The sequence below is a fragment of the Dermacentor andersoni genome, chromosome 10 (assembly GCF_023375885.2).
Source record: "Dermacentor andersoni chromosome 10, qqDerAnde1_hic_scaffold, whole genome shotgun sequence".
Lineage (NCBI taxonomy): Eukaryota > Metazoa > Arthropoda > Arachnida > Ixodida > Ixodidae > Dermacentor > Dermacentor andersoni.
Genome location: NC_092823.1, coordinates 130,029,451 through 130,043,929, shown reverse-complemented (window position 1 = coordinate 130,043,929; position 14,479 = coordinate 130,029,451). Strand labels below are relative to the sequence as shown.

Sequence of the window (14,479 nt, the reverse complement as noted above, 5' to 3'; positions counted from 1 at the left end):
GATCTTTGTTTTCTATCAATGAACTTGGTTACTTGTTCTCCTATATCAGTGGCGTGAGGCTTGTGTTGAAAATGTGGTCAGACACTTGTTTGTTGTTGTGCTTTATCCATTATGCAATTTGGCTTTACTATTTTATGAATGTGCTGGATTTACTTACTCACTGTGGTATGTGCCATTCTTCCATGTACCTGTCGGGCTATAATTAGTGACAGAATTGGCAGTATAAGTTGATTAATATTGAAAGCAAAACCAGTTGACAACATTGCATATTGTAACATTGTAAAAAGAACACAGCAGGCAAGCAGAATGTACAGTGGAACCTTGTTATAATGATGTCACTCCTTTATTATATATCCAGTATTCGTTATAAGCATAATGTTGAATTCAGCCCCCCAAAAATTGAACATTTTAGGTTCACTTCGTTATAGATGATAATTTGTTACATCTCTGTTCGTTGTATCAGGGTCCCGCTGCATTAAATTTTTTTTTCTTTCTTGCCTTCTATGGCCACAGACTGTGTCTCTCTCTAAGATATCTGGTCTTTTTGTTTGTTTTGGTTTATTCGTTCATTTTTGTATACAGGTCATACATGTGCATGTGCTGTGAGTTCAGAAGGAGATTCTGTGATAAGATAGGTGTTCCACCTCCTTGCTCTGTATTCAAACATCAGTGCATCATTTCTAAACAATTCATATCTGTTTCCTTGAATGTGGCACCTGCTGTGAGAGCAGCATGCGCAAGCTATTGGAAAAGCAGTCGGGCAACTACGAGGAGCACAACAACAACAGCAGCGTTGTTGCTCCGCTGAGCAAAGAGCAGGAAGCCGTGGAGGCGCAGCTGTCTCAAAAGCGCGAGGAGCTCAGGCAACTGCAGGAGAAGACCGAGGAGCTCAAGAGGATGGCCGATGAGGTAATGAGCACCCATTCTAGATGCATACCTTCAATTGACTGCACACATGCCTCGAGGAAGTGCAGATTGGAAAAATGTAGATTACTCCATCGTTAGGACTATAGTTCATGAACTGTACCACTTTAAAGGTCACAATTTCACAGGGTGCAGACTAAAGGGGATTATATTTTTTAAGGTCAGATGAGTGTTTGAGAATAACGAGGCCAGGCTGCACCTGCAAATTTTTTCAGTGCCTAATCACTTGGCGACATCATCTTCGGGATGATCGTCGCTGTGCATGAGTGTCATTTCCAGCTCAGTCTGGCAGCTTGTGATAAGCAAGCAAACACTGTTCGCAATACTCAAAAGTGGCTGCTTTTAATAAATTGGCTGCTTAGAGCAGCAGTTTTTATTCAGACAGCCCAGATGAGAGTGATTTTGAAGGGTTTTACAACTGACTCCCATATACCATCCACCAGATGCTGACTATAGTCTGAAATTCATGAAGCTTACTGCATCAAAAAAGTGATCAGCTCATGAGCGCTCCATCGATTGCGTTGACCTGGAAAAAATTTGACTACCTTGTTCAGTGGCTGCATGTTATATATGTGAAGAATGGTGGCATGCATATGCAATGATTGAAACTTCTTTATCCTACATGACCTGCAGGTGTGATTTTTCTGGTAGCAAAGTTAGTGGAAGACCAGTGTTCTTCCTGTACTGTTGTTCTTTTTTTTTTCTCCTGAAGGGCTTTCTTTTCTGTCCGCATTGGAAATGTCATGAATGTCTAGCTTCCAACTAGCCCGGCTGTCAGGTTTATATGGTCGTTTAATTTCTGCTGTCTCTCTTATAGCCACATGTGCCCAAAGTTTTCATGTGCTACACATTGTGTCCAAAAGATGGGATGTCGCATGAAGCCTGAAAGTTCTGTTGCCTTCGTGCATTAGCCATGCTGCAGTGGACACATTTAATAATTGTAATACTAGCTTTCCCACAAGGCAGTTTGCCACGCTAATGATCGTGTAGTTATTTTTACAATTAATGGCAAATAAGCACAGTTTGCTTGTCTTATGACATGGAACATTTAACTGTGACTCATACAAAACCATGTGCAAGAGACAAGCCCCAGCATGTGCAGCTAGCACTTTGTCTTCATTTGAAGGATAGCCAGTACCGCCATTATTCAAGCAAAGGTGTGGTGCAGAGAAGTGTACTTATAAGTTAGGTTAGCATAACACTGCACAGTTAGCATAACACTGCATTAAAGAAGTCTGAATAATTGAGCTGGTCTGAAAAACAGGCTTGTGAAGAACTGGTCAGCAGCTGTTTGTTTTTTACTATGAATGCAATTGCTCGTTACTCATACAAGTTGCAGTAACGGCACCTCAACCTACCTGATATTATCTACAACAGAATAGTGGCTAGAGCAAAAATATTTTGGCATCACTTCAACTTATAGCGAGGCCTAACTGTATTATTTTAGGACTGATTACGTACAAAAAACTGCATAAGTTTCTGAAGCTAGCTCATACGTTCTAGTCTATACACAAGGAGCACACAGAAGAGGTGGCACTAAGCAACCGCTCTCCTAACAAAGATAAAGTTTTCACATTTAACATGCGAAGTTAATTACTAATGGAAACAGATTTGAAAGCAAAGTCATATTGTTTTTTTTTTAATCTTGTTGTTTTTCCAGGTGACCATTATTTCTAGATTTTGTGTGCCGCTGTGGCAGAGTTGTTTTTAGAAAGCTTGGTATGTGTTCAAAAGGAGCATATGCTGATTATTTGCATTCGGTGTCTTCTACTAGTGGCCACTGACTAAACTAGCTAACTTATTCACTAAGCCTATTCAGGAATCTTGACGATCTGAGCTTGTCACACGCGATCGTCACTTTCTCACTTATGGCAAGCCCAGCACTAGCGGTGGACATTTTGTCAGTATAGCTTTTACTATATTAGATTTTCCACACCATTTGCAGACATCTTTGTGTTTAATAATAGTAGTCAAGCATATCACATTAAATAATGAGCCGTTATGGTATCCTCTTTTTTAATGAGTCCCGAAGGGGATAGGTATGGCTGCTCCTGCTTTCATACCATGAGGGCATATGCTGATTAGCATGCTGTTGTAGCTTTCTTGGACAATCCAGTAGACTACAACTTTCTGCTTCATAACTCGCTCTCATCACTTTCAGGCTCATAGAAAAGCTGAAGAAGAGCAAACAAAGCTTGAAAATGTCACTGAGGAATTGCGAAGACATCTGGAGAAGCAAGCTAGCGAAGAACAAGTAAGGCTGTCTTTTTTGCTGTATTAGTAGTGTCAGTATTCGTGCACAAATAATGTCCTGACCTCCATTTCAAATTACGGTTGACTTCTGTTAATTCGACCCAGATGGGACTGAAGAAATTGATTGAATTATGCGGCAAGTCGGGTTAAACAAGATGCAGATAAAACGTCAAAACACACCGCTGATTCATTTGGCAGTTCTTGCCTGATTCTGACACGCCCCCGAATCAAGCGCGCGCTTGCTTTCAATGTGTCGAAGTAGAAAGCTAATGTAGAGATAACATAAACGCTTCTAAACGAAGCAGAAATCGAACACAAACCCAACTTTTATTCAAGAAAAATGGGCAAAGATGCATGTTGCACAGTGGCACTTAGTTTTCTTAAGTCAGCTTCGCCGCACGGTTTGAAAGTCAGCTTTGGCGCAGTACAGCTGCGTTATGCGGCAAAGCATATAAATGTCTCGGACACAGTTTTTGATTCAGTTTTCTAGGGGAAAAAGAAGGCCTGTGTTACAATTGTGTGAATACCGGGATCAGGCATTCAGCGAGCTACTTCTATTGCTGGAAAATCTTCCTTGGCCATGCCAGAAATATGCATTTTTGATGGGATATTAATGTGTTCAACAGATTCAGTCCTCTTAGCTCTGGAAAAACAGCCACTACCACTAATGGGGTTGCTGTTGGGATCACCTTAGAAGTCAGGCATGTGCATGCCGACTGGTCAAATTCTAATTATCCAACGAAGTCCAATTTTAAGATCGAAATAACAAAAGTTTGGATCATTAGAAATGTATAGACGTCATCTTGGACTTTCAGTTGGAATTGAATTTAAAAAAATAAAATTAATCCGCATTGAATTAATAAAAGTCTGCTGTATTTCATGGTCACAAAAATGCAGAGCAGATAAACCAACCTGAAGATATGTGTATAATAAGGTGTTGGTCGGGCGTGCTCTGTTCTCTGGTGCTCAGTGCCTGTGTCTAAAACATTGAACAAACTCTGGTGCAGGTACCTTTCTGTATCCTGTGTTGTATTAGTTATTGATAACACTGAATCGGAAAATTTTCTAGTGGTCTTGATTTTGGCACAAGTGTTCTTTGAGAGATGTACTGTTGTTCACAGCTGCATATATATGTGTCTTGTGTGTGTGTCTGTGTTTGTGTTTGCATGTCTCAGTATTCCCTTGACACATTTTTTTTCTTGAGTTGTATATAAACAAGCTATGCCACATGTTAATACATTATATGTGACACTGAATATGACCAGTGTCCCTGATTACAAATAAGAAAATGTGTACATCAGGCCTTCGTGCATGAAACTGCATACAATGGCAATTTAAATTTTTACAGAAAGCAGTATAAAGCACAATCACCAGCACACAGCAAAGCTCCAGAAACAATCTTATTCTTCATGTTCAGTCATGAAGTGTCTGGCATGAACTGCCAGACACTAATCTCTTCTCTTAGTTAAAGGACATTGTGGCTACACTGCAGTGCAGATAGCATTGCCATAAAGCCACATCACAGGGCCAAATTTGTGAATTGACGTTCACTCTCACTTCATGCTTACAGTTTTTTAATTGTTCGAGCCAGTATTAGGCACAAGAATGCGGTAAAAGCACACTCAAGAGGTCTTTCTGCTTTGCAACTCGCTATTGTTTCAGGGTACAGCGCAGAGGATTGTGCAGCTTCAGCAGGAGCTACGTTACCTGACAGCAAAGGAGAAAGAAGTGCGAGAGAATTTTGAGCAGCTCAAAAACAGGCTTCAACAGGTTTGTTTATGAATGTCTTGGCATCGTGCAATCACTTTCCCTCTTTTCATCTGAATGTTGCCAATGCAAATTATATCTTGCATAACATTAAGTGGGCAGGATCACCACCTGTGGCTTGCATGCAATGTACAACAGGGCACAACCCACTTAATCTGCTATTGCAGTATTTTCACCCTACAAGGGATTTTCCCTACATTTGCACTAGATTATACTTCGGGGATCATGCCTTGAGTTATAAAATGTACTTGGTCAACAGACCAATACTGCCTGTGTGTCCTAAGGTATAAGGTCAGTTATGAATCTTTCTGTGCGACACTGATCTCAACACCCATGTACGTAGATTTAGGTGCACGTTAAAGACCCCCTGGTGATGCAAATTATTCCGGAGTCTTCTACTATGGTGTGCCTCATAATCAAATCATGGTTTTGACAGGTAAAACCCCATAATTTTTTTTTAGACACTGGTCTCAAGTTAATTGCATATAGTCTGTCATGTGCCCTGTGCCGTGATTTTGTATGTTATTGCATTCACGTAAATTAGCATCCTAGGCATGGCACCAGACAAACCTTTTCAGTTTTGATTAAAGAGCTTCTCTCTCTCTCTCTCTCTCTCTGTCTTCCTTGGCCAGCTGTTAGCAAAAGCTCTAGCCATGGTGCTGTGGTGGCTCCGTGCTAGCACTCGGGCATTTTTCTGTCTAGCAGCTTGTTTGATTCCCTGCCATGCCTGTCACACTTCAGTGGGACAAAACATGAAAGTGCTTGCTTAGATTTTATGTGCACGGTTTTAAACCCTGCCTGGCAAAAATTCATTCCGAGCATGCCAATAATGATACCTCTGATTGTTCAGCATTAGGACTTAGAATCCAAATTATTATATTTATATTACTTTATTGGTATCCTCAAAATAACGCCCAGTGCATTAAAAAAATTAAATGTGAGTCTTTTTGCTTGTAGCATAATATTAGTAGCATTTCGAAACCTTTGCAAGAGTAATGTTGGGTTTTCTTATTCATTTTTTTCAATAGATGTCCACCTTGTTGAATTCATAGTTTTCGTGGATTAAAATCACCTCACAAAAACTGAATTCTGGCTAGGCCTGCTTCCGATTAAATATTTGTACATTATGTTGACCAATACTCACCTGTTCGAATATTTTTGCTTGTTGGCTTATCGCTGTACCCACTCCGTTAGCCCAGTGACTATGATGTTCCATTATGAGCAGTGGCGTAGCTAGGTCGTCTGGCACCCGGGGCCCATAGGTCTTCTGTCACCCCCCCCCCCCCCCCCCCCTGATGTAGTCAAGGAAGGCGAGGATATCGACAATTTCCGGGTTTCAGTACCAGTACAGCCGCTTTGGATACCATGCACGTTCCCCGGGTCCCCCTCTCCTTCGCTTCCTTTCCCAGCGATCGCGAATGCAGCAAATACTACACACGGTGTTTTTCCTGCGCCAAATAACACAGGGTGCTGCACTGATAACGTGTGATAAGCCCGTGTGCACATCTTCTGTCAGACTGTAAGGCTTGGCAGCCAATACAAATGCAGCATCGTGGAAAATATGCCTCACGTCACAAGTAACAAAAAATATCTTTATAATAAAGTTTTAATTACCAATTTTAGCGATAATATCGCATTTGTAAAATTGAAGCCCGACATTCATATCTTGCCTAACAACAACTTCACAAAAATCATCGTAGGTACTATGGCACGCAGTATTTTGTCTGTGGGCAGCCCTGAACGAAAACTAAAATTAAATTGTTTGTCAGTGACGCTGATCTCCCCACCCTATTAAAAAACTCTACCTGCCTCCCCGCTGCGCGGGCGCCAATGCTATGACAATTGCGAGTTCTCTTCATTCTGAGCAATAAAGCCTTGTTTTCGTTTGCTGCTATACGGACAAACATGATTATCTGAGCTGCGGTACCACCGCAAGACTGGGAACAGAATAGAGCACGCTTCGCATCGATTCTTGGCATCACCATAAAAAAAGAAAGAAAAGGCTGCGATGAAGCCCGTGCCAGCGAAAGCTTGCACTACTGTTGGTCTGCACTTGCAATGGAGAGGATTGAGGGATCAACGTCTCTGGTCCACTATCTCATATTTCTTTTGCTGCTGCCATATACTGGGCGCCGCCCGCAGTGCCAAAGTACTGTAGGTTGTAGCACCGAAAACGATTTTGTTTAAGAAGTTTTTGTTGAGTTAATAATATGAATTTGAGTCCTCAATTCTCGAATTGAAGAACTTCCTCTATAAGTGCTAATTAAGGGATTATTAAGGATATGGTTATTACTTACCTGCCATATTTTTCGCGCTACCGAGTTCCTAGTAATCACAAAAAGACATAACTTCATAGAATCTCGATCGGGAAATATCCTTACAAAATTCACCATTCTTATTTTATAAAATTCTGTGCAGCTGATACAGACACTGTACTTGTGACATGAAGTCACACAACAACAAGTTTTCTGAAACTTTCAAGTGTAAGAAGGAAAGCGTGAAACATAACGGCAGGTTTCGCAGCGGCTTCTCGGAGTGAGCGGGAGAGGGGAAGTAAAAGCGAGCCGGACATCGCGGCGGGCCCGCGACTACAGCCTGTCGAGTCATACGCCACCAAACTCTTCGGCCTAACCGAGTCTGAAGATGATCCAGAGAATCCCATTCGCGACTCTTGACGGCCCCACTTATGCAACGTCGCTCTCAACGAACGCTTCGCCGTAAACGCGAGCGCCAGGCGCACTGGTTGAACGCCCTCTTGCTACTGTCTTTGTTCGTCTTCGCTGCGCATTCTGAACGGAAGAGGGACCCAAGAGCCCCAACACCTTACAACGCCTCACTGTATGTTTCGCGACTCCTGCTCCCAGCATGAACGCACAGCACGAGCGCACCCCACATGAAACGTTCCGCTAAGGCGAGTAGTTTAGCGACCATTTCACGAATTAAATTTGTTAGCCCGCACATTCGTGCAATTATTTCGTGGGGTGTTGATAGAGCTGCAGTCGACAATTCTGCAGCGCAAAGCATCGGGTGCCTGAGCTCGGGCTACTGGATACCGGAGCATTCTTTGCAATTTGCGCCCAGTCAAGCCGGCGGAAAGAGGGGTGCATTTAGGCGTAAATGACACCCCCCCCTCCCCCCCTGGCCCCTTGCACCCGGGGCCCACGGCCCCCCGGCCCCCCCTGTTGCTACGCCACTGATTATGAGCTCGAGGTCATGGGTTCAACTCCGGCTGCGATTGCTGCATTTTGATGGGGAGGAAATGCAAGAACATGTGTACTTAGATTTAGGTGCATGCTAAGGAAACCAGGGTGGTATTGAAATTAGTCCGGGGTCCCCTGCCATTGCATGCCTAATAATCATATTGGGGTTATTGGATGCAGAACCCTAGAATTTAACTTTAGAATCTTTTCTTTTCTTATGCTGTGTTTTTTTTGGTCATGGTAACAGTGGCATGACAGAGGTGACCGCAAGTGCTGGCATGGTTTTGGTCATTTCTTTGAAGTGGCAAAAAAAGTTACGCTGGAAACTTAGTGGAATCTACTGGATCATTCTTGGCTATTACAGTGTTGTTCATTCTTGACAAAAAAAAAATTCAGAACCAAGGATATTGCTTTTGGGTGTGCCAAATATCTGGCCTTTGACTTTTAAAAATGCTGTGAAATTAAGTAATGTGTGTTTAGCTTACAGAGTAGGCTAGATAAAATTATGTTACCTATTGGCAGTTTATTTCTAGAGACAAAGAGTGGCAATGGCTTCTGCCCCTTGGCCCCTCTTTGCTTTTCTTTCTGCCAGCTTTTCGAGCAGACAGAGCAAGTTTCTTCCAAAAGATGCAAAGCCTTCTGGAGGCCTCTGGGTGGATAACAGCTGTATGTTTTTGAATACCTCTTAAAGAAGGCTCCGATATTTATGTTCTTAGTAACTAAGTAGTGGTGATTAAATAACCAACTCTCTCATTACCTTATGGTCACAATGTCAATACAGGGTTTGTAGAGCACATTTGAAAACTTCACTTGCGTTTGTTTGCAGCTTGCTACCATTTGTATCGCTCTTTCTTCCACGCCTAAAATAAGTCCTGCGAAATGCTTAAAAAGCTTCCACAGTCCATTGCTTCCATGCCACAGTGACTTTCCTTCAAGCATTAAAAAAAATGCTATGAACGATAGTGCATCACTTACTGAAAGTGACGGTTTTTTTATTTTGCTCTGCGAACCTTATTACTGACATGATTACAGAAGTAATGAAAAAATTAGGCAGTTAATCACTACTTGTTAACAAGGACACAATGGATACTGGAGGCTTCTTTTGAAAGCTGCCAACAACATACTGGTGGTTTCATCCTACCAGAGTGGGCAATTTATTCCCAGAACACTGTGTTTATATTTCTTCTTTATTTTTACTTGTTCTATGTGAACTGGGACACTTGATATACTGGTAAGGCGTCTTGAATCTAGCTGTATGTGCCTGAGTTAGCATTTTCTCAATCAGCACATTGTGTTGTTTTTCTATAGGTGCTTATGCTAGAGCGCTTTGTCAGCACCTTATGGCGGCCCTTTTCTTCTTTTTTGTTTTCCTCGAACGTACAGGAGCGAGTGTACGTGCTGAGCAAACTTGAGACAGAGCAGTCGCGCCTCTATGATGAGATCAAGAGCCTCGAGATGAAGGAGCAGGACTTGAAGGACGCTATCGCCAAGCAGCAGCAGGAGCTGGCGCGTGTGGAAGAAGAGGTCAGCCAGAAGAAAGATGAATACTCGTCTCAGGTGAGTTTTTTTCAGCCTTTCATCTTCTTTAGTGTTAAATAAAGGTCTTAGGCAGCAAAAACACACAAAAAAAAAATACTGGGATGCCTGAGAATGGCCCAAAGTACCGTACACACTCATATAAGGGCTGCATGTTCTTTCACAGCTTTGACAAGGTGCAGCCCCGACACAGAAGTAGTCAAATGAGTCCAATTTTTCCCATCATGCCTGATCAATGTGCGTGCTTGATCCACATGGTCCTTGTATAACAAGATAGCATTGCTTTCACAATGCATTTATTTGTTCACGTATCACATCACACACCGGTTGCCTCTGTAGTGTTTAACAGTGTCACTGTCGTCGCTACTGAGGCTCATCTCGGCAACAGAATCTCGGATGTGCCTGTGACTTGAAAGCATTTCAGAGCGATGCCAAATGACACCATAGTCCACAGTCCACACACTCAGAAACAAAGGAAGCAAGCTGCAGTTACACTTATCAGTTCACATTGAACATATAATAAATTTTTTATTGCCAAGATAAGAATGGAGATGTTACACGAGTGCAGTCCTTACTCAATTGTATATAGTAATTTACTACAAAAGCTTTTCTGTGAGCCAATTTTTGTTTTGTTTCTCGTGAGGTGCGTGTGTGTCAAGACTTGAGGCGGTCACATTGGAGCAGGACATCACACTTTGTCACTTGCTGTGGCCCGCCCAGTCATCTGTTATGCTGCTACATCATGCCGAGTTATGAGTAGCAGCAGGGCATTTAGCAGCGCATTTCGCCTTATAAAGTTTCGGATAAGTGCACTGTATTGTAAATCAATAATGACGCACAAAGCGAGTTTAGACTTCATTGTGGATGTATAAAATGGCAAGTTTATTCAAGACGATGAGGTTAAGGTTGCTTCACCTGTGGATAACATGACCAACATAATTTTTATTTATTTATTTATTTATTTATTTATTTATTTACATATATTGCCATCTTGCATAGCAAGATATTGCAGGAGTGAGTGCATACATATGTCAATCAATTGAAGAATACATTTGAGTGGCAAAAAGAAAAGAAACAATATAAAAGACAATATCACGAAGAGCTAGTTGATTAATGAACATAATTAGGTAATAAGTTAGTAAAGTGAATAAATAGGTAATAAGCAAATGCGCTCTTGCAAAGACTGTATTTTTGTGTACCTCAAGCACAAGTCCTCCTTTAAATCTAAACATTGCTTTTGCATTTTTTAATGCAATAACGAAAGTGTTAATGGTACTCTGCAGCTTCATTACTTATTAGTAGTGCTTCATTTGTTTCCGAGTGCCACACACCATGAAGCAAGGTGGTCTATCAATGTAGAAAACACGAAAAAAATAAAACTTGAATTTTTGGGAAACTTTGAAGCCCCTTGCAGAGTGATGTAATTGTGAGAGAAAGTGCATGAACTGGAGAAATGGACAGTATACAATATTCTTCATCTTCATTTCTGAGCAAAGCTCTGTTACAGTCAAAAATTCTCAAGTTGTCCAGCTTTGTTGGAAATTCCAGGTGTAGAGTGTTGTTTTCTAAGGGCAAGATGGGGACGAGGAAGCATGTTTTTGTTCAACAATTGCACCTGATGTCACAATCTGTCTTTCACTTCTCACTTAAGGATTCTGTTCTTATTTACGAGCACAAAACTGATATATCGCGATATTCTAACAGTTGGCTGGAAGTTAACAAACCACTACGGACTCTCTGTATTTTTTGCCTATCACACAGACGAATCTCCTACAGGACGAGATACATCTTCTGAAAGACGAGCTCGTACTTTCGACTACCCAAGCTTCGGAGAACTGGCGCTCCCTCCTGTCGCTTATCTCTGGCGCCCGCGATGACCTTCCCCTTCCCAAGAACACCAGTGATCTGGAGAACATCGTCGAGAGCATCCGTCAGCAGCTTGCCGACAAGAAACATGCCCAACTGGCCGAGATCCACGAAGAGCGGCAAAGCATCGCTGGGCAAATCGAAGCCTTGGCAGAGAAGCAGAAGTTGTTGCAGAGCTTTGCCGATGAAGCATCACCAGACGAAGATGGCTCAGGTGACCGGGAAGGCCGTGAAAGGAAAGGCCATGGCACAAGAACTTCTGGCGAAGCGTCCTCCAATGAAAAGGGTGGCGGCGAGGACAAACTCTCGTCGGATGAGTCGGACAGTGAGGAAGTGAGCACTCTTGTGAAGGGAAGGCTTGCTTTCGTGGGTGAAGAAGTGCGCAAACTTCAGGAAGAGGAGCAGGCACTGGGCAGGAAAGAAGAGGACGTGGAAGTTGGCTGGCGGCATAACCTCGACACACTGGACTCGCTGCTTCCATTGCTCGAGTCCATGGTTGAGGACCTGGACAAGCTGGAAGGTTGGTTGTTCGACTTGACAGTGGAGCTATGGCTCCATTAGCTTAGTGACTATGACATTGCACTGCTGAGCTTGGTTGCAGGTGCAGGCCCGGCCGTGGCGGCCACATTAGATGGAGGCAAAAAAATAATAACTGATAAAAATAAAAATTAGAAAGAACACTTGTGTAAATAGATTTAGATGCATGCTAAAGAACACCAGGTGGTCAAAATTAATCTGGAATCTCCCACTGTGACTTGGCTTATGATCAGATTGTGGTTTTAGCACAGAAAACTCCAGAACTCTTTTTTTATTATTTTTATGCATGCAGGCAAGCACAATACACACAGAAGCAAGACAAGGTGAAATGTGCTTTGTCCTGTCTCCTTATGCTTTTCTTAATTGTCTTTTATTTTGTGCATTGTGCTTCATTATGAGCAAACCAGCACAAAGAAATGTCTTATGTATTTGACTTTTTTTTTTTACATTCTAGGAAGGTGAGCAGTGCAGGAAACGACAGTGCATGAGCAGTGCACATAGATGCTTTTGTGTATTGTTGATTAAATGGAAGCAAGTTGGTGAAATTATTGTAGCTAGCTGAATAAGATCAAGAGCAGAAAATGTTTCACTTGCTTTTTTGTCTCTCAAGGTTGTTTTCTATTTGCTTTGTTAAATGCGTTCACTAGATGTACCACAATCATTCCCACAGTCTAGAGTGTGTTGTGGCTTTCTACATCCAAAGGAACTAACATGTGTAACATGTGTATTGGCTGAAACAGGAACACTGTTGGTATTATGTGCAGTGCTGATATCAGCGACAAGGTGAAGAGGTAATGGAAGCCTGACCTAGCCTCAGGATTCAACTTCCTTTCACAGTATGCCTTGCAAGCATGTTAGCTACAAGACCTCAACATTTCTTTTTTCATGCAATGATGGGCCACAAAATGTTTTGTAACATACTTTTGAAAAGAAAACTTTGCAGCTTAGTGTTCAGCTGACAGGTGATATGTTACAGGTGGCTTGGAATGTAGCATGTACTTGTGGGTGATGTGAAATGTTCATTAGTAGACGCTGCAATTAAACGATGTGCTTGAGAGACTAGATGTGCTTATGGACCTTTTCATTGAGGCATGACAACATCCTTCGCTGGGCTGTTGCATGTGGACGTAAAAACACATGCTGCCACTCTTTATTGTAATGTTCCAGACAAAATCATGCAGCCACTTGCATAGCTCTCATTAGGAAAAATCTCCGTTACATGCCTCTGTACAGTGGGGTACCGTCATGCAGCGTTGACAAAAGCTGCCAATGAAAACATACAGACATGCTTTTGCTCATTATTTGACACTTTCAACAGTAGCCAAGGTAGCTAAATTTTGTATTGAACAGTATTGAACAGGCGTATACAATAGACATTAAAATGAGCACACGGCTCTCTAGTTTTAGCGGAATATAAAAATTGTGTTCTATTTAGTACTTTTGAACACCTTTAGGGCATCAAACCAAAAATGGCAGTGTCCATTGGAAATGTTGGTTAAAGCACGAGCAGTGATCCGCTTTCGCCATTCGAACGGGCTCAATGTCAGAGATTCATGTCAAGCTGATGGTGGTTTGTGGTGATAGTCATCGCACACTGCTGCCAGCCATTTTGTTTTGGTGTCCTAGCGGTGTTTCATGATACTATAAGAACACAATTTTTATAATCTGATAAAACTAGACACATGCACTCATTTTGATGCCTATTGTGTACACCTGTTTCAAATTTGTGGTACCAATAATAGGAACTTTATAAACACTCTTCATATTAATTTTGTCTTATATGAATATCATCCCTTTAAAATTGGTGGGAAAAGTTTTACTAGAACAATTTTTAAGCATCCTTCTGCAGTGTAAATTGGTGTAGGTGTAAATGTAAGTTCACTGCCAATGCAGGCACAACCTCCTGTGTTACAGGAAAGATATTGGCTGAAACAGGAACACTGTTGGTATTATGTGCAGTGCTGATATCAGCGACAAGGTGAAGAGGTAATGGAAGCCTGACCTAGCCTTGGGATTCAACTTCCTTTCACAGTATGCCTTGCAAGCATGTTAGCTGCAAGACCTCAACACCAAGATGAATCATGCCAAGACTACTAATGATGTATGGCCAAATCACACATTTTTTTATATGTGCCAGCACAAATAATATGTAGCTGAAAAGAATTGCCAATTAATCGGACAGTCCTTCTAAGTTGCTTAAACTCTTCACTGAAACATTCATGATGTTCTCACTCCTATATACGTTTTTCTTTCTTTCTAGGTTGCATATCAGAAAAGGAACAAGACGTCGCCGACATAGAGAGTTCTGTGAACCAGTGTGACAGCAAACTCACAGGCGTTCTCACCGAGAAAGAAAACCTGGAACAGCAGCTCCAGAAGGTTATTACTTGCTCTTA

At 41.9% G+C, this 14,479-nt stretch overlaps 1 protein-coding gene across 2 annotated transcripts in view; it reads left to right on the top strand.

Moving 5' to 3' along the window:
- The window catches only part of LOC126545055 (kinesin-like protein KIF16B), a 68,476-nt gene that overhangs the window by 34,246 nt on the left and 19,751 nt on the right, over positions 1-14,479 (top strand). For both annotated transcript variants that reach the window (XM_050192688.3, XM_050192687.3), the window contains 6 exons: positions 732-909; positions 3,086-3,178; positions 4,840-4,947; positions 9,528-9,701; positions 11,442-12,066; positions 14,344-14,462. In XM_050192688.3, the coding sequence (XP_050048645.1) occupies positions 732-909; positions 3,086-3,178; positions 4,840-4,947; positions 9,528-9,701; positions 11,442-12,066; positions 14,344-14,462 (1,297 nt within the window). The remainder of the gene's footprint in view (positions 1-731; positions 910-3,085; positions 3,179-4,839; positions 4,948-9,527; positions 9,702-11,441; positions 12,067-14,343; positions 14,463-14,479) is intronic.